Here is a 26,736-nt window from a genome sequence, read left to right on the forward strand (position 1 = left end):
GAGCGGGGCAGCTACGGCGGGCACAGGCCACGACCCTGTGAAACACCCGGGGAAATGAAGAACAGTACGGGGGGCTTTTCATACAGCTCAGAAGCCACCGAACCTCCCTGTCCGAGCCCGGCCCAGTCCGCAGCCCCCGCCCACCTGGGCAGGCTGGGGAGCAACACGAGCGAGGGGCTCACGGGGGCAGCGCTGCCACCCAGAGGAACCTCGGACCCACGGGCGGGAGGAACGTGCCGGGAGGAGCCTGATGGCACTCGAGGACAGACACACGACTGTGCTGCGGCTGAGGAGCGGCGGTCCCGTGCGGCAGCGCTGGGCAAGGCTGGCGGGATCGAGACCCCCCGCCCAGCCTGGCCCGCTGACCGCGGCCTTCGCGCTCCGGCTAAGTTGATCCCCCCGCAGCCGCCGTAGCCCCGAGTGGTGCCGGGAGATTGGCGGCGCGAGGGCTGCCGGGACATGTAGTCTGCCGGGCGGGCCGGTGCATTGGCGGCGCGTTCCCCGGCACCGCCTGGGAACTACAGGCGGCGGGAGCGGCGGGAGCGGCGGGGCGCGCGCAGGGATGGCGGCCCCCTTGGTGCTGGTGGTGCTGGCGGCCGTGACGGTCCGCGCCGCGCTCTTCCGCTCCAGCCTCGCCGCCTTCATCGCCGAGCGCGTCGAGGTGGTGTCCCCGCTAAACGCCTGGAAGCGAGGTGAGCCCCGGCGAGCCCCCGCGGAGGGGCCGGGGCGGCCAGACCCCCGCGCCGGGAGGGCAGGGCCTGGCCCCGGCCGGGCGCCGCGCTGGGAGCGGCTCCGCGGGGACAGCGCCGGGCTGTGCCCCGGGCAGGGCCGGGCCCCCCGCGTCCGGGCCCGAACCGGAGCTGCAGGGAATGGCCCCGGGCAGTCGTGCCCGGGAATAGCCGGTGCGAGGGGCTGGAGGGACGTGGGGCCTGCGGCGGGCCGGGCTGCGCTGGGCACACGTTGACACAGCGGTTGTGTCACGCGTGTACACAGAGGGAGGCGAGATGAACCCGGCACTGAGCGTGTGGTTCCAGCAACCTCGGCCGAGCCCGCGGTTGGGCTGTGTCTGCACAAACATTGTCTCGCGGTGTGAATGCCACTGCACGGCTCCCGGTTCGCGCAGGGCTACTGTCGTTTTCCGGGTTCAGTTTGTGGCCCCGCACGTTGTTACCAACACAATTCAAATTCTCTTCTGAAGGCTGAGGTACAGTGCAATTGGGGCTCTTCAGCGACATTTGTGTCTGTAGCATCTGAGCCCATTGGGAACCTAAATTCATTTAAAAGACAGCCCTTTGAGAAAATAATACCCAGCTGTTATACAGGTAAAAGTATTTGCAGTTCTGGGGTGGAAAAGAGTGGCCCAGAGTAATAAAGGTCAAAAGTACAAATACATTTGATGACCTGAGGCCTCTGCTCCTCTGTATGAAGCACATCACACAATCAAATTTTTTAATCTTGCCTTAGACCATCTAGGTAGTAAGGAGAACACTTAAGGTCACTTCAAAGTTTGGGCTATCACTACACGGGGAATTTGTAGCAGCCAGGATCTACTTGTCCAGCGTTTCACTGAACTGAGGCCTTTTATTGCTTTCTGCAGTCTCCTGCCTTTTCCCTCTGAGCAAATGAACCCATTTCCTTTGGCTCCTTTCATTGCATACACTGCTCAGCCCCAGGAAACCTTTGTGCTCAGGAAGGTGAAGATCTTATGGAAAAGCATGCAAATGCATTGCAGGGCAAGCTGTAATTCCATGATCTTGAAGAAGCCAAATTAAGGCTGTAAACTGTATTTTCAACAAGGAATTTTCAATAACAGATAAACCTTTCAGCATTGCGTGATGATATGTGTTCACTTCTGTTCTTCCATTGTAATTTTTGACATTTTAGGCCTCTCTACATCTAATTAGGCAGAACAGTTCAAATTCTATATTATGTTGTGGTTTGTTCTCTTAGAATTAAGTATATTTCCATCATAGATGCCATGTGTCACCAAATAGGTGACTTAAAATCAGGCAATATCATACATGGGATTTATATAGAGTTCAGTGTAAAAGATTTCACCTACAACATTTTTAGCTGAAACAAATAAATAGGTTATGAGTACCCATGCAGGAATGTGCATGGGAGAGAATCAGTTCTAGTTAGCTGTTGGCTCTGTGAGGTTTAGTGTCATCCATTCAATGTGAGATTCTTACAAGTGTGGGTGTTTTAAAAGCTAAGGTTTTACCATCATGAGATCTGTCCCTTCCCACATTACAGGGTTCTAATGCAGGTGTTCTGTCTGTGTTTCAGTGGTCGAAGGATTGGCTCTGCTGGATTTAGGGGTCTCGCCATATTCTGGAGCTATTTTTCATGAGGTTGGTTTGCATGCTTTGTTTTAAATGTGATGTTCAAGTGTCACATGTCTTAGTATTGCAGCTTGCAGCCTGTCTTGTCCCAGAGGCTTTAGAGAACCTCAGCTCATGTAGTTGTTGTGCAATAGTTGTAATGACCAGCATGAGGAAATACAGTTAATCACAGACTGCAGGTGATAGATATCACAATATTTGTTACTGCATATAGATAGTCTGAGGCAGGGGAGCTCTGTAATAAGTGAAATATTCTGTTCACACTCATCTTGGAAGTGCCTCATTCCTAATGAGGAATGAGGCATTTTAACTTAAGCACCCATGGGGCTTTGTGCGCTCAAGTGATCTTATTGATATGAAGGTACACTCACCCATAGTGTCACCTAGGGTGAGGCAGGTACTTTGTATCCCTCTGAAAACTGGTTTCTTTTCAATAAATTCTCCTTCTCTAGATACAGTTTTCTCCCAGATTGTGAAATACTTTCCCATGCTTATTTAGACATTATTTATAAAGTATTTTAAAAGAAATCTATTGTCTCACAGTGAAGACTGAATTTACAGCATGTAAATACAGTACTTCCAGATTAAGCTTTTGTGCAATAGGAATAATTCAGAAACATGCTTTTCCTCTTACCCTAGAAGGGAAAAGCTGTGGGAGCAAGAGGATGATAGGACTGTAATCCTACTGCTTTATGTTTTCAACATCTTTCTTATTTTTGCATTATAAAACACTCATCTAAACAACAGGCTCAACAGTGCAACCAGCTATGTAGAAAATCTTTCAAAAGTACCTGCAGACATCCTGAAAAAAAATAGATTCTATAGGAAAAAAGCCACTTTCTAAAGCTGGTTTTTGTATGCTTTCTATTGTAAGTCTATCACTAGTAGCAGAATTGAAAAGTTGGAATAGAGTACAATTGTCAAAGTTGATGGTGTCTTTAATAAAGTGTATTGAAGACTCTGCAAGGAATAAGGCCAGTAAATGTGCTTTGATTAATCACTTAGCTCTGAAGTACCAATGTTGGAGAAGAGGCCAAGGAAAGTTACTTTTGGCAGTGTCTTGCAGTACTAAGTTTTTCTCATCAAATTAATGGTGTATTTTATCTGGACAGTATTTGACATGGATTTCCCTTCTGTTCTCTTTTAGACCCCTCTGATAATCTATCTCTTTCACTTCCTGATTGAATATGCTGAACTGGTGTTCATGGTAAGTGCTCCTGGAAAGCTCCTCTTGAAAGGCCCCTTTCAGGGAAATGCTGAGTATTATTTCAGTCCTGCAGGAATCGGGGACCTTCAGCCTCTCTGTAGCTCATATTCCTGCTGAGCTCACATTTAATTAGAAAGGCAGCTTTGCCTGTACAAACCCACTATTCAGACTTTTCACTTCTTGTACATATTCCTTCTTTTTTGTGAGTTCTTGCTTAGATAAGTATCCCCACAGAGGGATAGGAAGGTGTCATTTCAGATTTCAAAGGTTACCTCTTACAGGTAACAAAATACTTTGTCCCCCCAGCCTAATCCTTACACTGCTGCTTCTCACTAAACCCACTGCCAAATCCCAGGCCTGCAAAGAGCACAAATGGGTTCATCCTCCAAATGTCTCTTGTAAATTGTTCTCCTAGTTCTGCATAATTCAGGACAGAAATCCTATAGCTGGCTGCACATGGCACCCAGTGGAGCCTCTGTCCCCAGGTCCCTGCCAGGCAGGGCTCGTGCAGAGATAACAGCCTTCTGCCTGGGCTAGTGCTGGTTGTTCAGATGACTGTGCTGCTGCCTCGGAAGTTTAGGATGGTTCAAGGCGCTGCTGGATTAATGGCCAGAGGGGTTTAACCAGCTGGGCACTGCCCCAGCGTTGCCTGTGCTCTAACTAGACCAGTGATTCTCTCTATTACCCTCACTTGCTTCAATTTCTTTCCTCTTAATTCCCCATTCTCTTGTTTTGTAAATATTTGTTACAGTTCATGCCTGCAAGGTGAACCTGTGGTGTGTGAGGGCACTGTACAAATCAGCAATCCAGTGTTTTTAAAGCTTGTGTTTTCTTCCCATGAACTGAGTCAGATTAGCCTCCTTATTCACTACTACCAATATCGTTTTCTCTATTTGTTTATTTTGCTTACAGTCAGTCTGTCTATCCCTTGCTTTTTTAGGTAACTGATGTGCTAACTGCTGTTGCCCTTTACTTGGCCATCCAGGACTTCAACAAAGTTGTGGTAAGCTGACTTCCCAGTGTTGCTGGTCCTCTTCTCCCAGCAAATATCTTGTACCAAAGAAAACACATGCCAGAGGATGCAGTATCAATTCCTTGTTGCAGTAAATCTGGTCATATTTTAATGAGAAACAAACATGAGGACTCACTGTGGTAAACAACTGAGGTATTTTAAGTTTTGTTGTGGCACTATTACAGTATGGAATCACACTGCATGTGAATGATGATCACAGTAGTGTACAATCTTCTACAGCCTGAATGTTTTACCTTGGAGAGGGTCTCTTTGCACAGAGCATGAGGTAATACACAGACTAGAAATGTGTAAAGGAAGAAATAAAAACGTCCAAGGCTGCGTCCGAGGATCATTCTAATGAGCATGGTGAGAGTCTAACATCAAGTATTACTCGTTCCCTTCAAATTACAAGTACGTGTATTTGGAGGGGAGTGATTACTCCCAGCTCTCTCTCATATGTAGCTTGAAAAACATTTTGTGTAAGCAATGCTGTGCTCTCTGCAGTTCCAGAGGGGCAGGGATTCACTATCAGCATCAACAGGGAGGCTACATTTTCTACAGCATCTGTGTGGTCTCCCATCCAGCTATGTGCTTGTTCCTTGTCCTGTGACTTTGAGGTTGAAGAAATAACTCACAATAGAACTGCAGACATGTAAAAATCTCACATGTGAGTTACTTTGCTTGTTGAGAATTTATTGCCAGCATCTCTGTCTTTCTGTCTCACCATGACATAGTTCCGTAGGTTCAGATTTCAGATTTCTCTTTTGTCTCCATGGAGAGCCTCAGAGAACAAGATAAATGAAAGAAAGATTTAGTCTAGAGATATCCATCTTCAAAATAATAAAGACTGCATACTTCTGAATCTTGGGTTTTCAGTGGCTTGTGTGTTGAACTACGAATTTAAAAATTCAGCTTTTCATTAGAGATCCAGACTGGCATTAGGAAGATTGAGAGTGTTCAACTCTGATGTGGTGAATTCATTGTCAGCTGACACAGGTAATTAAGGAAGTTCAAATAAGTAGACATTATCTGCTTTCTCTTGAGTCTCATTTCAGTTGTTAAGTATTTGGGAAAGGAGAGGGTGTTTTGCTCTGTTTGTACAACTCCTCACATAACTGGAGTTTTGGCTCACAGCTGGGGCTCAGATATGCTCTACAGTAATAGAAACCCCATGTAATTGGCTGAGTAATATGAGATAGAATTACACAAGTAATATGAAACCGTGGTTTTCCTCTCCTGACAGTCTTTGATCATTCTCCCTTGTTCAGTTCAAAAAGCAGAAGCTCCTAATAGAGCTGGATAAATATGCACCAGATGTGGCTGAGCTCGTCCAGACACCCATGGAGATGCACTACATCCCCCTCAAGGTAGCACTATTGTAAGTATTGCTCTTGTAGGCTGCAGTGGGCTGCTTTGGTTCCTCAGCTCCCTTTGGGGTTTATTTTTCTCATTTGGGGCTTCAACATTAGTTGAAGGTTGTTTTTTTTTTCCCCAGAAATTCTGAATTTCCTATTGGCCCTGAATACTCAGCTAGAAAGTAAAAAGCAGATGCATTAGCACGTTTGTTGCCAGCAAGTAAATTTACTCAGGCCCTCCAAGACAGGCTGAGCAGCATAAGGTCATTAATTTGGTAGCAAGAATGTTGTATCTGCACAGATCACATCCCCACTTATTTTGCCTGTAAACTAATGTTATCAAAATTGATTCTGTGCCTTCCAAATGGTGTCTTTTCAGAAAAATTAGGAGAATTTTTGAGCAGTTGGACAAAATGCATGCTGAATATCACAGCCTGAATATCCCAAATTCCTTATTACAGTTCAAAGATATTTTCAGGTTGTCATCTTATTAATTTCATGTCTTGGTGTTCCTCTGTATACTAAACATTTTTTTATTTCAGAAGACTTCAACTAAAATAAATCATATACAAGCAAGATACCTACTGTTAAAGAATTTTTTTTATTGGTATTTTGACACAGAGAAATTATCTGAATTATTCTGTGTCAGAGAGAGTTCTCCATTAGATAAGTTTTTATTTTTTCTCATTTCCTTATGAATTTTTTAAATGTCAAATTCCCCATGGCAAGAAGGGTAGAGTGGGTAAATTGCAGTCTCTTTTGCTCATTACCACTGCAAAGCTGGCATTAAATTGTACCTGTCCTGCTGTAGGCTGGCCCTGTAAAAACACTGAAAAAGACAGACTGAAGCTCAGAGAAGTAGGAAAATACAAAGAGATAATTAGGAAATCATCAGCCCTGTCTACTCACTCTGATGATTAATTTAGTTATTAGCAAAGCTGATGGGTACATTAGGGTTATTGTATTAGCTTATTGTATTGGTAGTCCTTCCAAACCTTTTTCTATGCTCTGAACCTAGTTAAATGAAATTATTGTAATTCTCATTTCCAAAGGGAGCTGGCATTCTTGCCAACTGAAGTGTGGCTGCATTCTGGAGGGTAAAGGTGTTCAGAGTTTGCTGTCTTTCTATAATTCCAGTTGAAATGTGCTAAACTTGCATAGCTGGTGGTTTTTGTGCTCACATCAGGCCACGGTGAATGTAAATGATTGCTCTGCCACAGCAGGAGACTGGTGTGCTTGGGCTGGGGGAAACTCTGCTCGTGTCTCAGAATTTGTTTCCGTCTTACCTTCTTACACTTCTGCAGAGTAGATGTGAGTAGCATGAAAAGTTTGCTTTGGACCCAGTATCCTAGATCTGGATGAATAAATGTACAGTGTTTCTGGAAAGCAAAAAACACTTTTGGTAGTTGTTTTCTCGGCTGGAACTTGCATTTTGGAGATCTTCCCAACTCTCCTTTCTGCAGTAGGCTCCCTGTGGCCACTGTGTCCAGGGCTGCAATCCAAAGGTCTGTTTTTTCCTCCAGATCGAGGAACCTGTTCAGCTGAGTTAATTTGCTGATGAGAGGATCCCATCAACTGTAAATAAAATGCATCTGTTTTTTTCTTTGAACATCTCTTTAATTAGATGCTGTCTCCTTTGCATGTAACCTGAGCTTTGCTCTTTTTCAGCTACCTGTTAAACCCCTTCTCTGTGATGTCTTGTGTGGCAAAGTCCACCTGCGCCATCAACAACTCTGTCATTGCATTCTTCATTTTAGCTACAATAAAAGGTAACACAATGAATAAAAGAGGGTTCTTTATGACTTTCTAGGAAGATTATAAATGTAGCAAAAATGAAATCCAAGTGGAACTTTACAGATAAGATTGCTACAAGGATCTCAGTAAAACACAGCAGAAACAGGACTGGAGCAAAGTCAAAGTTCCACCTGAATCCTGAGATTAAGAGACTGTTACTTGGCTTTCACTCACAGTTGTAAATATGGTTTGAAATGAACTAATTGAGCTTTGGGGAAACAGAAGAGTAACCAAAGGCCCATACCAGCACAGCTGAATAGATTATGTCAGAATAACTGTTTCATTCATCTCGTGCATAATGCCAGCTTTCTGTTTCTTTTATGACTCTCCAGTGCTAAAATCTTTTAGCATATGTGATTTGTACTAGTCACCTAATTTTGGGAGTTCTCTGCTGGATCAGAGGAAAGGTCACTCTGATCTCATCTCCAGCAGGGCGCAGACCCAGCCACTGAGAAAAAAAAGCTGATATAGATGGGTTTTATTAGTGTTTCCAAAAGGAAGTTTTCCTGTAATTATTGGGTAGTTGAGTCAGGAGGGACTTCCATTTTAAAAGTATTTACAATAGCAAACAAGTGGGGTCTGTTTAGTTAAACTGATTTTTTAACTGTTCACTGATACCCAAGACCAATACTTTGGTCATAGACAAAACTGTAGTAACTGTCTTGTGGTTTCTCCCTGACTGCAAATGTGGCCACCTGGGCTTTAAAGTGGACAAAGAGAATATCAGGTTGTGACTGATTTCTGGGAATCAATTCTATAGATCTGTGCAGAATTGAACACTCAATAAAGTAGAGGATGGGGAGGTTTCTGTCGGGAGAGTGTAGTTGCAGAGTGGAGAAGGCTCATCACCAGATAACCCTCTGTTTTCTCTTTCAAAGGTGAAACAGAGAGAAGCTCTCCGAGTGTGTGATGTCAGGCTGGCAGTTGGGCCAGTGCACTGAGTCAGGGTTCTTGCTGTCTAAGCTGCATTATTACAGAGGCCTTCCATCTAGTCTATAGCTATAACCGGGCTTGTATTTTTGTTGTTTAACCTGAGACCTTTTGGGCTTGATTTCTGATGTTGGCAGGTGGGAAATGTAAGTACTCAGCACTGAGCTCAGTCTGGGACACCTCAAATAAAGCTGCTTCAGTAAAGGCATTCATATTTTTGAGACCACTTGGAAAAGCTGTGCTAATCCTTTCTATGCCTCAGTTTTGGCTAATGCCACTTCATTCCTTCAGCTGCAGACTTTCACTTGCTCTCTGGCTCAGAGCTTTGCTGAGGCCCTGACACATTCTGGTGTTGGGGTTATCCAGCATGCCCAGTGTAACAGCTCTTACATGCAGAGATGACATTAAGAGCAGCCAACATGGTCTCTATATAGACTGAGTTACGTTAATCTCTTTCTGTATGTGAATGCCAGGAGATACAAACCAGTCAGTGGTTCCTTCGTATGGAATCGGTCATTCTCCATTCAAAATGTAGTTAACAAGAGGACACCCTCCAGGATACATTCCGCTAAAAACTCCTTTAAGTAGTGTCCTGATATTTGTGAATCCCCTGTAGAGGGTTATGTATTTCTTCTCATTTGGACTTCCTGTCTGTATGGCTGTTTATAGTAGAAGTTCCTTACAAATGAACATTTTTTGTCTTTGCAGGTAGTGCCTTCCTCAGTGCTGTGTTCCTGGCCTTAGCAACATACCAGTCACTCTACCCTCTCACACTGTTTGCTCCAGCCCTTCTTTACCTTCTGCAGGTAGATGATTTCTAACTGCTGGTACCCATTGTCTTCTTGTAGCTGTTCAGGGACAGTCCTTGGCTACTGAGAGGGGAGTCAGGCAAATGCGGATTTTCAGAAAAAGTGACTATCCTCAAGCCATGGCAAGTTGGAAACCTTAATGGGAATGCCTGTGAGTGGAGAGAAGGGAGCAGTAAGCCACCTACAGAACTTGCCCAAAATAAGTCCTGTTCTTTGTGTCATGTGAATAGCAATGAGGGGTTTAGAGCTGGAGAAGTTCCCTTGCACTGACATGGATTACTGAGCTGTGTTAGTGTGAGGAACTGTGTGTTTGAATTACTCAAACTCAGAAACACTGATTTGGGGTTTAGTGGTAAAAGGCATGTGCTTGTGAAAGGGACTGGTTGTTCTTTCTCCCTCTCCATTAACAGGACCCCTGAATTCCAGCAGGGCCAACCTTGCTAATTTTATTCTGCTGTGGGAGCAGGTGAGGCTGTGACCACCAGCAGAGATTCAGCCCATTTCACAAGTCACTTTGAGATCATTTTTATTATTTTTGCCCTTCTGAAATCCTGCTGTTGTGTGCTTCACCAGTCTTTCTTGGTTGCTTTTGATGATGATTTTTATAGCTAATCTTAACTACGGGTTCACTACAGCATATTCTTAAATCTCTGAGCTTCCAAACAGAATGAGAGCCAGTTCTAGTTCATTTACTTTCTCTGACTAGCTGACATGAATGTCTATTACTTTTTTTCAGAAATTTTGTTATTATTACTCTTTGCAAGACAGGAACTTCTGCCGAGTCAGTGTTGCTTTTTTAGTTTGGTAAATTTTAAGATAATTTGCTTTATGTATTTTACATTTTGGTCTCATTTGTTCTCTTTTAACTTTATTCAAAGTAAATTGGGAGTAAAGTACAAGCATTATACATCACATTCACAAGTAACAAGTGCTTTGATATGTGATTGCCTAATTTGCAACTTTTAAAGGCAATCATGCCTTTTATCTAAATTTGTAAATGAACTTTCCTACATTCTTTGTGCAGAACTAAATCACTTTTCTCCAGCACTTTCCAATCTGTCCTGCCAAAAATTGTTGGTAAACTTGCTTGCATTGTTCCAGCAAGTGACATTAGACAAGCTGTGGCTGAGAAAGCAGAGCATGCTTTGCACAGAGCCCACAGCAGTTAGGACATGCTCTCTGCACATCTCCTGCCATTGCAAACCCCAGTACCCAGTGGAAAAGCCACATCACTGCCCAGAGCTGCAGAACTCTGAGTGATTCCCAAAGGTGTTTGCCCCTCTGTATTTCTGTGCAGATGTGTTCAGGGGACCAGTTGGAATGAGGTACCCATATGTCATGTTATGTGGCAAGGGCTTGTGGTTGACTTGTGATGAGGACATGTGGCAGTGGCAGGACTGCAGCAGTTGTCTTTGAGGAAGCAACCTTTCAGAGGGGCTCCTTGGTGCATAGGAACCTACTGGATGTCCTCTTTCCCTGATGTTAGCAGAGCAGGGTAGTGGAGACCTGGCACCACAGGATGGTGGGTCATGGAGCAGGGCTTTCAGTCAGCTGTTGAGTGGGCTCATGCAGTAGAAGACAGGCAGCAGTGCAGTATTGCAAACATGTCAGATACAAGTGTAGCTCTGAGGAGCTGTGTGTAAATTGTACACAGGGTGCATGAGACATGACTGCAAGGAGAAATGACCAGCTTTGCTGCTGTATTTTCAAGCACAGTTCTGGAAACACGTGCAGTGTGTATGAGTTAATTGGCCAGAGTGAAGAACATCGAGCAAATTATGCTTGAGAGCTGCTCCTTCCAGTGCCATAGTGCCAGTGTTTGATGCTTTCTATCATCGGTTTAAGATGATGTGCTGAACACTCCGGCTTTCTTGTGACTCTCCACCTGACAAGATGCTTCTGTTTCACTTCCAGCGTCAGTTCATACCCATCAAACTGAAAAGCAAAAGCTTCTGGCTCTACACCATGCAGTATGCATCCCTCTACCTGTGCAGCCTTGTAGTGATCATCTGCCTCTCCTTCTTCCTCCTCAACTCCTGGGACTTTATCCCATCTGTTTACGGGTTTATGTGAGTATAAGGATTCTTACTGGTAGTGTTGTTTCTTGTCCATCACACATGCCTGACCCAAGAAGTGTGGGATCTGTGATTTACTGGCAGTGCAAGAAAAGAAAGAATATATGAAGGAGAGCAGCCAACTTCTGTTAATTAACAGCAAAAATTAAAGACAGGAGGTGTTTTCCACTGAGTTGATTGGAAATGGGTTTCACTGTTGAGCTACCGTGGCTGTGAAATTTTCGTCTCTGGAGAAATGTCTGTTTTGGGATGCTTTAAATCCTGCTGGGGCATTGGGAAGAATTCAGCAGTAGGATTTAAACCTGCTCTCCACATTTTGTCACCCCTTTGTTTCCTCTTCCATAGGTTTACAATTTAGGTTCTTCATCCAGTAGCATAAAATGATTAATTAATATAACAGAAGCAGGGCAGTGGAAAACAACCATTTAAAAATTTACCTTGACTTTTCTTTTCAGCCTTTCTGTTCCAGATCTGACACCCAATATTGGCCTTTTCTGGTACTTCTTTGCAGAGATGTTTGAACACTTCAGTCTTTTCTTCGTATGTGTGTTTCAAATCAATGTGTTCTTCTACACCATTCCCTTGGCAATAAAGCTAAAGTAAGTATGAGTGTGTTTCTCTGCTACTTTTATTACTCTTAAGTTGTCCAGTGGAACCTTATAATGCTGGAATCAGATGTCTCTATCTACGAACCTGAAAAAGATTTTTAACCCACGGTCTGCCCTCCTCATTTCCCATAGTTTCAGTTTCTGTTCCTCTTAAATAGACTTGGGCTCTGCAATGCCAAAATGTTGCAAGCATCAAAAGAGAAAGCAGAAATAGAGGCTGTAGAGGTGCCCGCTCCTTGCCAGCATAAACCAGTGTAGTCAGAAAGCAAGAACTCCTGACTGGAACCTTGAGTTCTTTATTGTCAGAAAAAAGTGAAAATTTGGGGACTCTCCTAGCTGACTGCACTGACAATGTTAGCCTTCCTTCTGCTAAAAACAGCCATTAACACACCTGGACTTTCAGTGAACGACACGATGGTGTACCGGCAAGATAACTCTGGGATTCTGCAAATCACCCTCAGAGGGGAAGTGCTGATTGCGTTTGGTGAATAAGACAGAGCTGGGGAGAAGCAGCGCAGGTGACCGATAGTATAAATGTGTGTTGGGTGAGGCCCACGGTTTCTGGGTGAGGGCAGTGGGCAGTGGGCCTCCCTGACACTGCTGCTCTGCAGTGCAGCTCCGTCTGCCCCACTCAGCGCTCGGAGTCTTGTCTGGAGAGAACAGGGATGCAAGAACCACAGTCTCTTCTATGGGAGGTGTGCTCCCACAGCACATCTGTGCCCTTGCTCATACTTATTTCCAGTTTCCAGAGACCTACTGCAGCCTCTTACCCTTCGTTTCTTTTCCCTTCCAGGGAACACCCTGTGTTCTTCATGTTTGTCCAGATTGCCATCATTTCTATCTTCAAGTCCTATCCCACTGTGGGAGACGTTGCACTGTACATGGCCTTCCTTCCAGTCTGGAGCCACCTTTACAGATGTAAGTCCTTTGTGCTTGGTTATTCCTTATCTGGAATGGGAAAGGGCCTGCAAAATAATTGTCACCACTAAACCAAACCAGGCCCTTGCCCACAGGCTCTCATGGCCTCCTTGGGATGTCTGGAAGGAGGCTTGATTTTTTTTTTTTCAGGTGATACAGTCCCTAACATGTCTTTAGGACTAGGGTTGAAATTGGTCAAGGAGTACCTTATCTTCTAAGGGTAGTAAGGAGTACTCCTTACTTCTGCTAAGGGGTACCTTATGAGTACCTTATTTTTCCCCCTCTCCAAGTTGCTCTGAAGATTAACTTTTTTATAAGAGCCTTTCACAATCCTGTACAATGGACATGGCTTATTTGAAGTGCATCCATCATCCACATGTTTCACTCCCACTTAAGGTTGTGTGATTTCAACAGTGCTCCTGCAATTGGTGAGTCCCCCAGCCTTAAAATGCTGCACCTTGCATCTGCTTTTTTGCTTGGAGTGAAAGTAACTGAACTATTCCAAGCAGTTGTCCAGTTTTTCTTAAATGCTGCTTAAAGACCCTTTTTAACTCTTGAAATCACCAAAGAGCTTCCTGAGGATTTTCAGGCTCGGTCTATAGAACCTGCTACCCTGGAGAGATTTGGAAATGCTGTGTTTTTCCTGGTGTTTCATGCTTAAACCAACTGCTTTGACCGACCCTGCCAGGTTGTCCAGGCCTTTTACTGCAGCCTTCTCCAAGCCAGGCCAAGTGTGTTCATGGACGGCTCACCTGCCTGTTGTAGGAGATATAATCAGGAGTCAGGAGACTTTGGAGATCTTCTGCTCTGTAGGTTTCAGATTCAGGAGAGCGGAGGCCAAAGCAGCTGTGATCAGACAGGGCAGGAAGCCCCAGGCTGCCCCTGAACACGTTGCAGTTGTAGCAGGTGATGTACTTTTGAGAAGTCCTCACTCAGTGTACTTCAGTTGCACATTCCAAGCATCCAGTGAGAGAGGCAGTCATCTGTCACATGCTTCCACCCCAGAGAGTGTGAACAGACCTACGGATCAAGAAGTTTAAAAGAGGTGTGAACATGTTTGGATGTGACAATGCTCTTAAAAACATCAGCGGCCTTCAGCTGCAGAGTGATGGGGAGTCTTCAGTCTCCTTCAGGGGCATTGGCTGAGCTGTAGCCAAGCACCAGCAGCACAAGTGCCAGGATGGATTACAACACTGCTGCGAAAGGATAGGCATAAGCAGTTCACAGAAAACAAAATCTCTTCTGGCCTAGTAGTTCCCAGCTCTTTTAGACAAAGTCGCGCTTGGTTTTTGTCCATCTGACGTACTCGGGCAGACTGATGGATTCTGGCCGCACTTGCACCTCCCGAAGTCGTGCTTGTCAACACATTTGGCCTTTAGGAGCTTCCTCCTTTTATGGAGCTTTCATTTCCTTGCCAAGTCCCAAGGAAATCTCTCTTTTCCTGTGGCCCACGGGTTCATTTTTTATCTTTGTCATCAGCTTGATGAGGCTGGGGATTGACATGCTCTGCTCTCCGAAGTGTGATGCTGCTGGAAAGGCCTCTCTCCATTCTGCTTTTTGGTGTAGACACCAAAAAGCCAAAATATCCAAGGAAGAGTGTTTGGAAGCAGGACCTAGAAGGAAAGAGCTACAAGGGAGGATTTCATACTGAAGCAAAGGCAGAAGTATTTATTTTAAAGAGAAATATAGTGGATTTCTTATAAAAGGTAGCTAGGAAGTTATTAAAGCAAACTGTGAAAGATTACTAGAGAGAAGTATGTGTTGACAAGCGCCTCTCACCCCTTGCACACACTCTAAGTACCACTGCTGTTTGTGTGAACATGGCTGATCAATAATACATCATTTTAACAGCTTGGTTTTCTTTTGCAGTTCTCCGGAACATCTTCATCCTGTCATGTGTGCTCATTTTCTGCTCCTTCCTGTTCCCCGTTCTGTGGCATCTGTGGATTTATGCAGGAAGTGCCAACTCCAATTTTTATTATGCCATCACGTTGACTTTCAACATAGGGCAGGTCAGTAGAGCGAGGCAGTCGAGGCTGCACTGCGGGCAGGGCGCTGGATGGGGTGGCCTGTCAGCAACAGTGCATTCTGCAGGATGCAGCGGCTGCCTCTCTCTGTGGTCCTGCATAGCAGCTTCCTGGCTCTCCTCCTGGAATTTGCCTGCTCCTCACCCTCTGGCACACTAATGGGAAAGAGTTCTGGTGGTATATGAACTACAGTTTAACAATCCACCCAGACTGTGCTGCAGGTTCCATGCTCTGTTGCTGATAGCAGATGAAGAGCATCTCAGTATGGCAGAACACAGCACACGTGAATGGAGAAGGGGAGTAAGAGGGGAAATGGAAAAGTCTCGGGGCAGCAGCAGTGGGGCCAGAAAACAGGCAAATGAGAGCAGCCCATGCACAGGGGCGTGGCACCAGCTGTGGGCTTAGGGGCATGTGTAGGGTCGCAGTGATGCCAGGGCTTGCCCTCCCTGCCTTTCTTGAGGCCGTGCTGAATACATGACTGCCACCGGCCTTAGGCACCGTTGAAGGATGGAATTGAGTGTACACAGGTGCTACAACCTTTTGTAAGTCCTTCCTCTATGCTGTTTGCCATGTCCCTGAGCCCTGGGACAGTTTCACATATGGGTGAGCAGAATGTTCATTTCATGTTAAAGTTGCCTTTATTTTGAATGTGCCTCAGCCATTTATGCTTGTGTGCTTCTCTTAAAGCCAGGGGAGCAGTTTGGCCAGGGGCTGAAAATCACCTACTTGTACATCCCAACCCCTTGGTAAATGGAGAAAACACCCATTTGGTAAAAGCCAAAAGAGACTCCAAGGGGTGAGAAGGAGAATAGAGATACTGCTGAGAGGGGCTGATAGGAAATCGGGAATGGTTCATTAACTCCTAACTACGTCTTGCTATGGAATGAAAGGAATAGTAAAACTCTAATTAGAGATGCCAGGTGTCAATATTCTAAGCGGATTTTATTTCCTACCTGAGGAAGTCATAGCAGATCCTGCAAGGTCTTCTGCTCTGTGTAAATGCAAACTTAGCAAAAATATCTTTTCTGATTTCCTGGTGAGAAAGACCTATCCCTCATCCCCACCAACCTCAGCTCTTTTTTTTCCCATTCAGACATCTGCAGAGACGTTTAGTTAAAAGTAAAATCACCTGCACTGACAGAGCCTGTCAGCAGTTCAGCAAAGCAAGCAGGGTATGGCTGTTTCCCTCTCCCTGGGCACCTCTGCCCTGCTCTGTCTGTTCTCCTTCACACTTTGTCCCCTGACCTCAGCAGTCTGCAGCCCTGTTTCTCTTTCCCTCAGTCTCCGCCTGGTCCTCCGTCCCCTCCTGTCCTGCCATTGAGCCTCTGCAGCAGTTGCTGTTTTTCTGTGCTGTACTGCACAGTAACCCAGGCAGGCTCTGCCTGTCCCTCCCTCCATGCCCTGAACACTGCCTCATACTTCAGGTGACATAGTGCCACAGCGATGCTTTAAGTGGCATCTGGACACTAGGACAATGACTGCCAGCTCGGGCTGGCACTGAAGAGGTTTTCCACTCTAGTTATGTGCTCCTGTGTCCAAATGGAAGAGGGCAGTAGTCCTAGGGAAGGGTCACACTGCAAGAGGCTAAGTGACAAATGGCACTACTGAGCCAGGTCCCTGCCCAGCCCAGCCTGCCACAGCAGAGGTGACCACTTTAGAGAAACCACTGACACCCACTCCTGTAATCCCAGGGCTCCCAGGCAAGGCAGCAGACCCACACTGGGCTTCAGTACAACCAAAGCTGTACTGGCTTGGGGCAGAGCAGCTGGAAAAGGACCTGGGGGTGCTGATCAACAGCAGCTGCACATGAGCCCAGTGGGCAAGAAGGCCAATGGCACGTGGCCTGCACCAGCCATAGTGTGGCCAGCAGGACCAGGGTAGTGATTGTCCCCCTGTGCTGGGCACAGGTGAGGCATCACAAATCCTGGGCTCAGTTCTGGGCCCCTCCTGACAGGAGGTTGTAGCCAGTGGGAGGGCTCTTTTTCCAGGGGACAAGTGACAGGACAAGAGGAAACAGCCTCAAGTTGCAGCAGGAGGGGTTTAGATTGGATATTAGGAAAAAATTCTTCACTGAAACTGTGGTCTGGCACTGGAACAGGCTGCCCAGGGCAGAGATGCAGTCACCATCCCTGGAAGCATTCAGAAGCCATGTGGGTATGGCACTTGGGGACATGGGTTAGTGGTGAACCTGGCAGTGCTGGTTTAGCATTTGGACTCGATGATCTTGGAGGTCTTTTCCAACCTTAGTGATTCTATGATTCTGTGAAAGTGGGGCTGAGGAGGGGAGGAGGACCCATGTGATTTCCATGTCAGGTTTCCATGTTCAGTGTGGTTCTCTGGCACCTCAGCTGTGATTTCACACTACAGTGCAGCTGGTGGCAATGCCAGCCTGAGGTGCACCCTCCTCCTGGGATGTGCCAACATCTGTGTGTGTGGCAGCAGGCTCAGACCTGGATCAGGAGAATCCAGGGGACAGTCAGCTCTGTTCAGCACTCAAAGGGAGGCAGTGTGCAAACAAACACAGGGTCAACTGCCCCACAGAGAGGGCTTGAGAGCAGAGGGGCAGGGAGGAGATGCAGCAGTGATGGGGGTGGAAGAAGGGCTTTGACCTGGTGGTGCTTCTGGATTTTGTACTGTGAAGCCACAGCCTTGAATTTCAGCTCTTCTCTTCACCCCTTGGCCTGGTAAGTGTTATTTGTTAAACTGTTAAAACTCCTGTTGGCTAAGGCTGACCTAGGGAACTGTGGAATTCCTTCTGCTGCCTGCACACTTCCTACCCTTTCAGAGTAGAAATGGTAGCTGTCCAGCCTGGATAAGAGAAGGCTTCAGGGAGATCTTAGAGGCCCTTTCAGGGCCTAAAGGGGCTCCAGGAGTGCTGGAGAGGGACTTTGGACAAGGGCCTGGAGGGACAGGACAAGGGGGGATGGCTTCTCACTACGAAAGGACAGGGTTAGATGGCATACTTGGAAGAAATTCTTCCCTGTGAGGGTGGTGAGGCCCTGGTACAGGTTACCCAGAGAAGCTGTGGCTGCCCCATCCCTGGAAGTGTCCAAGGCCAGGTTGGACAGAGCTTGGAGCAACCTGGTCTAGTGGAAAGTGTCCCTGCCTATGGCAGGGGGAGGAAAGAAATTGCATCTGTCATTGTGCTAATGAATGCATTTGTGCTAATAATAGCATTAAGTCCTCATGTTGTCCAAACACAGCTCAGCAGACAGGAGTTACAGAGTATTCTGAGTTGAAAGGGACCCACAAGGATGATCGAGTCCAACTCTTAAGTGAATGGCCCATATGGGGATCGACCTTGACCTCAGCCTTTGTGTTATTAGCACCCTGCTCTAACCAGCTGAGCAAGTCTCAGGCTCATGATCCTTGAGGTCTCTTCCAACCCAAACCATCTGTGGATTCTATGGTAAACAGAGAAAAACAACTGAGAAGTTTTGATAGCCAGCAGCAGCAGAAGACTCAGCATTTGGGTTGAACTGCACAACAGTTCAACCAGGAAGGTTGTGGAACAGATCATCTCAAGTGTGATCACACAGCACATACAGGACAACCAAGGGATCAGACAGCCAGCATGGGTTTAGGAAGGACAGGTCCTGCCTGACCAACCTGATCTTTTATGACCAGGTCATCCATCTAGTGGATGAGGGAAAAGCTGTGGATGTGTCTACCTGGACTTAGCAAAGCTTTTGATACTGTCTCCCACAGCATTCTCCTGGAGAAGCTGCAACCTAGGACTTGGACAGGGGCACTCTGTGCTGGGTTAAGAACTGGCTTACGGCCAGGCCCAGAGTGTGGTGGGGAATGGTGCTGCATCAAGTCAACATCCAGTCACTAGTGGTGTTCCCCAGGGCTCAGAATTGGGTCCAGTCCTGTTTAATATCTTTATTGACCATCTGGATGAGGGAATCAAGGGCAACTTCAGTAAATTCGTGGATGACACCAGTTGGGTTGGAATGTCAATCTGCTGGAGGGCAGGAAGGCTGCAGAGGGATCTGGACAGGCTGGATCAATGGGCCAAGACCAGCAGTGCGGGGGTCAACAAGGCCAAGTGCCAGGTCCTGCTCTTGAGTCACAACAACCCCCTGCAGTGCTCCAGGCTGGGGAAGAGTGGCTGGAAAGTGCCCACTGGGAAAGGACTTGGAGGTGCTGATTGACAGCAGCTGCACATGAGCCCAGATGGCCAAGAAGGCCAAGGGCATGTGGCCTGTACCAGCCATAGTGTGGCCACAGGAGCAGGGCAGTGATTGTCCCCCTGTGCTGGGCACTGCTGAGGTTCCTCGAGTGCTGTGTCCAGTTCTGGGCCCCTCAGTTCAGAAGGACATGGAAGTCCAGAGAAAGGAACAGAGCTGGGGAAGGGGCTGGAGCACCAGGAGTGGCTGAGGGAGCTGAGGTTGTTTAGCCTGGAGAAAAGGAGGCTCAGGGGGGACCTTATCACTCCCTATGACTCCCTGACAGGAGGGGGAAGCCGGGGCAGGGTCAGACTCTGCTCCTGGGGAACAAGGGACAGGACAAGGGGACACAGTTGTGTCAGTTGTGTCAGGGGAGTTCAGGTTGGACATCAGAAGGAATTTCTTCATGGAAAGGATGTTAAGGCATTGGAAGGGGCTACCCGGGGAGGTGGTGGAGTCCCTGCCCCTGGAGGTGTCCGAGGAATGACTGGACGTGGCACTCAGTGAGTGCTCTGGGCTGGGTGACAAGGTGGGCGTCGGGCACAGGGTGGACTTGATGATCTCAGAGGTCTTTTCCAACCTTACTGCTTCTGTGACAGCATGGAAGGATGTATGGAAGGAGTCCTGTGGGTACAGTGAGATGACCTGTGCAATTGTGGCACAGCTGGACCTGCCATTGTTGTATATTTTGGCCAGTTTATGAAGCTGCTGTCTCCTTAGCAGAAATGTCTGTGAGAACACACCAATAGCAAACAATTAGTGTGAGTCTCCCTTGGCTTAACACTGTGAGGGGTGGACATGGTGTTCCCAGGGTTGCAGTTGCTCCTCTGGTGGAGCTTGCTGGACAGCCTAGGAACTGCTTACACCACTTACAGGGTCTGTCACCAACATGTGAACATGTGTCCCTCTTTATTCTTGGTCTGAAGCACCACTGATGTGTTTGAACATCTCACTCCACAGATCCTGCTCATCTCAGATTATTTCTATGCCTTCCTCCGGCGTGAATACTACCTCACTCATGGACTGCACTTGACAAGGCACGATGGGACAGAGGCCATGCTGGTTTTGAAATAAGGATTGTACCCACCTTTCCCTGGGACATGGACTACTATGAGGAACATGCAAAGCTTGGGGTATGTGGGGTGGGTGGGGAAGGTTCCCTGAATGAGGTCTGACTTTGGGGATGATACCTACTGAAAGAAAGGGCTGAGGTTCTGGGAATGTCCTGCTGAGCTGTGGGCTCAGCACAGAGACTGTAAGAGCTGCAGTGCCTCCATTGGAGCATCTCCCTCCCCTCAGCTGTGCTTTCCACTGCGACCTCAGCCATTAGCTCTGGGCAGCCCAGCAGGAACTGGAGTGTCTGAGCTAAACCCACGAGGGTCCAGGAGGAGCTCAGACTGTGAACTGTTTACTTTTCCATCACTGTTTCTTGGAGATGTTTGCTTCTCCTGGAACCTTCCCCTTCACTGCTTTGACTAGTAAAACTCTGCTTGGCACGAGGCAATCTCTAGGTACCTGGTGCCTGAGCCCTGGCTGCAGAAGCCATTTCTTGGTGGTCCCACTGCTGTGGGATCTGGAAAAATCCCACGTGTTCAGGCACAGTGGGTGCTGTGAAAGAGATGGGTGACCAAGGATGATGACCTGTTGGAAGGAGGACAGATGGAGCTGCTGCCACAGGTGGTAACCTTGGCACTCAAACACTAGTGAGAACTGGAGTTGGGGTGGAAGCAGAAGCCAGGGGGAGGGTGCTGGGTAACTGCTCTATCCCATTGGAGCAACACAGACATTTCCATGTTAGGACCATGCACAGAGGCATTGCAGGTCTCAGAAGAAATACTACTGAGGAGATGGACTCCCACTGCTCCCAGTTTCTGTCAGGTGACAAAGCCTGGCAGTGCCAGGCTCACACTGTGCTGCTGTGGTTGCTCGGGGCAGCAGCCTGGATTAGGGACCAGTGGGAATCACAGTCTCCCTGTAAGGCCTCAGACCAAATGCAGGAGGAGCCTCAGTCACTGCTGTTATTGTTGGGCTCCTCATGTTCCACAGCTGCTTAACACTAGTGGATGTGCCCTTCTCTTGTCCCCACTTGCCATGGGCTCGTGGTTGTGTGTGGAGGCTCCCTGAAATCAGCCTCCTTTGGTCCCCCCTGCTCCCCTCTCTGTGCTCAGACCTGCTCACCTTGGAGCTGCTGCTGCTCACCCCTGAATGTGGCCCTCTGGGGTGCAGCCGCCAGGCTCTGCTGGCTATGGTGGCACCAGGATGCGACCACAGTGTGACAGCCACCTGCAGTGTCCCACTGATCCCAAGGGACATCCGAAGGGTTGGGAATGTGACATGGAAACCACAGCTGGTACCAAGCAGCTGAGATGGATGTGCCCAGGCAGGTGTGTAAACATCTTTCTTTCTGGACAATTAACACTTTTGCCTTACTGCACTGCTGTCAGCGCTTTGGGGGGGTGGAGCCAAGCCCAGCTCAGCCCCCAAGCTCAGCTCAGGCCCCGAGCTCAGCCCCAGGCGGGGCAGCCCCGGCAGCAGCCTGAGGGCACAGGGAGGGGCAAAGGGAGCCTGGGCTGCTGAGCTGCCGGCAGGGCATGGCAAGGAGCATAATAAACTGTGCAAGTTTTGAACACCTTGTGTGCTCTGTGGTTATAGGGGGGAGCTAGAGGGTGGGTGGGGGCTCTGGGAGGCACTGAGAGGTACATGGAGGGGTCAGGAGGGGACTTGAAAGCAAATACAGGACTTGGGAGGGAAAACAAGTGACCAAAAAGCACACAGAGGTCTCTAGGCCAGGCTGAAACCCTGCCAGCTTTAGGGAAGGCCAGATACATACAGGTGACCTAACAGCAGTGTAAGAGAAAAGGAGAGAGTGACTTAGCTGGAGCTATGGGAGGGTGCCTATTTTACAGCCCCCTCTTCCCACAAAGCCAAAAATAATTCACCATCAGGAGGGAGACGATGCTGGGAGGCAGCAGGACTGACCCAAGGCCTGCAGGCAGCATCTCCATCCTCTGCAGCCCCATTCCTGGTCCCACCAGCCCCCTGGGCTGGGTCTATCTGGGTCTCCTCGGGGAGCAAGCCCCAAAGCTGGACTCAGAAGTGCTCCTGAGGAAGGTGATGGGGTGAGTTCTGGGGCAGGGGAGGAGCAAGGGGCAGAGGCTTGACATCGGCATGAGCAGGGACAGAGCAGGGGAATAGACAGGGGAAGGGCAATAGGCCAGGAGCGTGGTCAAGGATAGGGAAAAGGAAAGGGCAAGAGTGGGAATGGGCAGGGCAATGGTCAAGGACAGGGACAGAATCAGGGGCAGGGGTTTGGAAACATGGGGGCGGGGGCAGAGGGATGTGGCAGGAGCAGGGTAAAAGGCAAGGCTGCTGTCAAAGCCTGATGGGGACAACAGAGCTGACACCCAGGACTGACAGGAGTGCAATGGGCCCTGCCGTGGAGATGAGGAGCAACCCCAAATTGCCTGCAGTGGGCCCAGGGCCTGGGCCTGGCATTGCAGTCATCATGCCACCATGCAGGGCACACAGAAAATGCTTCACTGGAGTACTGTTTTGGTTGTACCCACAGGCTCACAGCTGTATTGACTGTTCTTGGGGGGTGGCATCAGTGGGGACTGCACTGGGGCACTGCACCTCCTCCCTGGTCTGCAGGAGCTTCTTCAGCGGCACCTGAGGTAGGAGGGTGCCTCAGCCAGGGGTTCCCTCCCTCATCTGCTGAGTCCTGGCTCTCCCCAGGGCTCTGGCTCCATAGGATGTCAGCACAGATTGGATCTCCTTGTGCCACCATGGCCTCCAAGCAGGTGTTGGCAGTTGCTACAACCATTGCAACAGTCGTGTTGCAAAGAGCAACACATGCACCACCTTCCTGTTGATGCCAAAACAAGGGCTCCCGTGTGGCCTCGGGGTTCCCTGCTTGGCTCCAGGTGACAGTGGGGGCACAAAGGAGGTGATGGCCACCAGCCACGGAGCACTTGGCTGGAGGGGGATGCCTGCCCACCTATCCCAGCACCACACAGGACCTGACTGTGCAGGGGTCAGCTCCTGGACCCCCATGAGCCAGGACAGGCTGCTGGGATCCGCACCCATCTGTGTCATGCACAGATGGCCAGGGAGGGGCCGGCGCGGTGAACATTAACCCCAGGGCGGTGTCTGGGGCTCCTCAGCACAGCAGCTCCAGCGCCCTGGCAGCACCTGCAATGAGGGGGCTCCAAGTCCGCTACCACCTCCTGGTAAGTCCATCATGATGGGGTCCCACACGGCAATGTAGGAGCTGGCAATGAGCTGGGGGCAGTGCTGGGAAGCACCAGCTAGACTGGACACATGGCTGGACAGATGGACAGGGGCTGCCCTGGAGAGGTGCAGTGGGTGATGGGCACACATGGGACCTGCCCCTGTAGCCACTCTGCCCCCCTAGGATCCAGGCACCCTGGGGGCAGGAGATCCTCTGCCACCCAGTGTTGCCCTTGCTCATCCCTCTTGTCCCCTCAGGGCGACCAGCGGGGAATTGCTGCCCACTCACCCTTGGGCACGGACTGCACCCACAGTCAAACTGAGCATGTGGCTGGGAGAGACACATGTCACCAGCTGCCACCAAGACCAAAGCACATCCCTGAACCCATCCACACCTTAGGGTCAGCCTAGCAGTGGGCAAGGAGGGAAAAGGTCATGCTTTGCCCCTTCTGCTGGAGTTGAAGTGGTACTGAAGTTGTTGAAGCCTCCCCTGCCTTCCCTTCCTCTTCCCTCCTCGGGTGGCCACACGCCCTTGAACTTCCGTGTGCAGCAGTGGCACGGCCTGGCAGAGTGCCAGGCATGGCCCGGCGTGGCACAGCAGGGCTGTGGGGAGCAGAGGCTGCCAGGGGCAGGAGGTTCAGCCTAGTGGACTCTGGACCCCTTCGCCCAGCCCCTGGACAGAGGATGGGAGACACCCCAAGCAGTGCAGGGTCGGGAGATGCTGCTCCCTTGGGCCCACAGGGACATTCATCTCCACCTGCCCTCAGCCCGACCAGGACGAGGAGCTGCCCGTGGGATGTGAGGAGCCACCTGTGGGATGTGAGGAGCCAGCCAGAGAGGGGCAGCTGGGCTGGGAGGGAGCCCCAGCAGCAGCCCCAGCCCTGGAGGAGCCATGCAGGCTGGTGCTGAGCACACCGAGCAGCATCCTGCAGGACAGGGAGATCCATGAGGTGAGGGACGCTTGCCAGCATGGGCACCCACCGTCACACTCATCTCCCCTGTGTCACGCAGCCATGGCCACTGTCCTGCCAGGAACTGGTCCAGTGTGAGGCCAGATGGGTGATAATCCCCCTGTCCTTTGGGAACAGTCATCTTAACAGCACCTCAACATCACCTCTTGGGGGTGGGGAGAAAGATGCCTGGGGAGCCATTTCAGAAGGGTTTTCAGGGTGAGGATGCTTGGGGAAACATGCTAGGAGCCTGCTGGGTAGTTTGGGTGCTTGAGGAGACCCTTTGGGAGCACGTTTAGGAGGAGGGTGCTTGGGGACACCCCTTGCAGGATGTTTGGATGCTTGATGAGCTCTCTCAAGAGGATACTCGGGGCAGGGGGAGGATGCTCAGCAGCAGCCTGTCAGCCCCGACTGAGCCCACTCTGCCTCAGCTGGGCCCCCACCTGCCCTCCCGGCTGACACAGCAGCCCTGGCGCCTGCAGTATTCCACCAGGCAGGATGGCTTCAGCCTGCGGACGCTGTACCGGCGCGGGGGCCAGCCGGGGTCCCCGGCCCTGCTGCTCATCAGGGACACGGAGGCGCAGGTACAGCCGGGCCCTCCCCTCCCAGCTGCCCCACGGCACTGGGGGCAGCAAACCTGGCGGCATCCGGGACCTGGCCACATCCTCGCTGCTGGAGGCAGGATGGGGGACACGTCCTGGCACTGGGGAGCCCCACCGAGCACTGTGCCATGAGCCTCCCCTTCTGCTCCCTCCAGGCTTTCGGTGCCTTCTCCTCCAGCGCCATTCGCTGCAGCAGTGGCTTCTACGGGTCAGGGGAGACCTTCCTCTTCTCCTTCTCCCCGGAGCTAAAGGTGGGAGCTGTGGGCCACCACCTGTGGGCCACCCCAGGGTGGGGGGGCTGGCGATGCCCCTGGGACTCAGCCACGCCTGGGGGGCCCGACGGTGCTGGGGAGGGGTCTGTGGGGTGGCATGGCTGTGCTTGGTCCCCTCAGTTTTTCCGGGGCTGGGGGGAGAAGGCAAGTCCCAGGCAGTGAACAGGGGGGGCTCAGGGAAAGGGGCTCTGCCCAGCTGGGGGCCACCAGGGACCCTCTGCATAGCAGGACAGTCACAGCCCAGCACTGAGCTGGCAGGATGTGGAGGCAGCTCAGCCACATCTGCCTGCTCTGGTGGGACTCTGTGTGTGTGATGGGGCATCAGTGGTGGCAGCTGTCCCCTGATGGGGTCCCCGGGGCTGCTGGGAGGGACGGACCAGCAGCAGGACAGTGCCGATAGGCTCGGCCAGCTCTTCCTCTGCAGAAGTGGGACACGGCCATGCTGGGCAGAGCCAGCTTGGCTCAGCAACCCCCAGCTGTTCCTCACGGGACAGGGACAGGAATGGGGACACTGTGCCCCAGCCCACGATCCCCACTGACTGCTGTTCCCATGCAGGTGTTCAGGTGGACAGGCAGGAACGAGTTCTTCGTGAAAGGGGATGTGGACCTGCTGATGGTCGGCGGGGGCAGGTAGGAGCTGGACTGGCAACTTCAGCCATCCACAGGGCCATCAGCCCTGATGGCCACAAGAGCCCTGTGGAGCTGAGTCCAGGCATGTGGTGGTGATTTGAACCCCAAAACGCTGGCACAGATTGTCCAGCGGCACTGGCCATCTCATTGCCTGGCTTTGCTCCCTGCCCACTCCCTGCCTGCGGCATTCCTGGTGCGGCTGCTTGTCCTGTCTCATGCCCATTTTGGGGGACAGGGGATGGGGACAGGAGGTGGCTGATCCCCCAGGAGGTGGCCTGGGACGTCTCCAGGCATGGAGGAGGCAGGAGTGGGGACTCTCAGCCAACCGTGCCGTTGGCACATTCCCAGTGGCAGGTTTGGGCTGTGGCTGGACGGGGACCTGCACCGCGGGGGCAGCTGCCGCTGCGAGACCTTCCACAACGAGACCCTCTCGTCCCGGGAGGAGTTCTGCGTCCAGGACCTGGAACTGTGGGGTCTGGCCTGACCCCACCAACCACACCTGGGGACAAAGGTGGCACCAGGGGGATGCTTTGACACTGACGTCTCGTGCACAGCTGTTCCCTGCCAGGACCCGCCGAGCCTGTGGGACGGTGCCAGCCTCGCCCCTGCCTCCCTCCCCCCAGCATCCCCATGTCGTGCCAGCAGCCAGTGGGGGCAGCATGATGGGGACGGGCTGCAGTGGGGTCTCAGCCCTGCAGTGCTGCTGCCACCGTGCCGGGCTGCCCAGGGTGGCTGCAGGAGCGGCCCCACCATGGCCCCACAGAGCTGCCTGGCTGGGATGGAGGCACACGGTGGCGCCG

The 26,736-nt window shown here is 50.1% G+C and overlaps 2 protein-coding genes across 2 annotated transcripts; both read left to right on the forward strand.

Annotated features, from left to right (window-relative positions):
• The first annotated feature begins 546 nt into the window (after positions 1-546).
• PIGU (phosphatidylinositol glycan anchor biosynthesis class U) lies at positions 547-21,864 on the forward strand. The gene is made up of 12 exons (XM_017835585.1): positions 547-692; positions 2,290-2,354; positions 3,493-3,552; positions 4,493-4,555; positions 5,833-5,942; positions 7,588-7,688; positions 9,352-9,449; positions 11,367-11,521; positions 11,983-12,126; positions 12,929-13,053; positions 14,923-15,065; positions 20,213-21,864. Exons 1-12 carry the CDS (start codon positions 563-565, stop codon positions 20,324-20,326), a joined length of 1,308 nt encoding a protein of 435 aa, XP_017691074.1. The 5' UTR covers positions 547-562; the 3' UTR covers positions 20,327-21,864.
• A 2,951-nt stretch (positions 21,865-24,815) lies between these two features.
• On the forward strand, positions 24,816-26,420 carry TLDC2 (TBC/LysM-associated domain containing 2). The gene is made up of 4 exons (XM_017835549.1): positions 24,816-25,016; positions 25,190-25,285; positions 25,863-25,936; positions 26,285-26,420. The coding sequence occupies exons 1-4, from the start codon at positions 24,816-24,818 to the stop codon at positions 26,418-26,420; spliced, it is 507 nt and encodes a 168-aa protein (XP_017691038.1).
• Positions 26,421-26,736: the final 316 nt, after the last annotated feature.

This window comes from Lepidothrix coronata, unplaced genomic scaffold, assembly GCF_001604755.1.
Source record: "Lepidothrix coronata isolate B3197 unplaced genomic scaffold, Lepidothrix_coronata-1.0 Scaffold260, whole genome shotgun sequence".
Taxonomy (NCBI): Eukaryota; Metazoa; Chordata; class Aves; order Passeriformes; family Pipridae; genus Lepidothrix; species Lepidothrix coronata.

Excerpts from the sequence above, each read along its gene's own strand:
- TLDC2 (XM_017835549.1), top strand. The coding sequence starts at position 24,816 with ATGCTCAGCAGCAGCCTGTCAGCCCCGACTGAGCCCACTCTGCCTCAG. Across the intron at positions 25,017-25,189 it reads TCAGGGACACGGAGGCGCAG|GCTTTCGGTGCCTTCTCCTC; the intron begins GTACAGCCGGGC and ends TGCTCCCTCCAG. Across the intron at positions 25,937-26,284 it reads CTGATGGTCGGCGGGGGCAG|TGGCAGGTTTGGGCTGTGGC; the intron begins GTAGGAGCTGGA and ends GCACATTCCCAG.
- PIGU (XM_017835585.1), top strand. The coding sequence starts at position 563 with ATGGCGGCCCCCTTGGTGCTGGTGGTGCTGGCGGCCGTGACGGTCCGC. Across the intron at positions 693-2,289 it reads GCTAAACGCCTGGAAGCGAG|TGGTCGAAGGATTGGCTCTG; the intron begins GTGAGCCCCGGC and ends TCTGTGTTTCAG. Across the intron at positions 15,066-20,212 it reads TGACTTTCAACATAGGGCAG|ATCCTGCTCATCTCAGATTA; the intron begins GTCAGTAGAGCG and ends CTCACTCCACAG.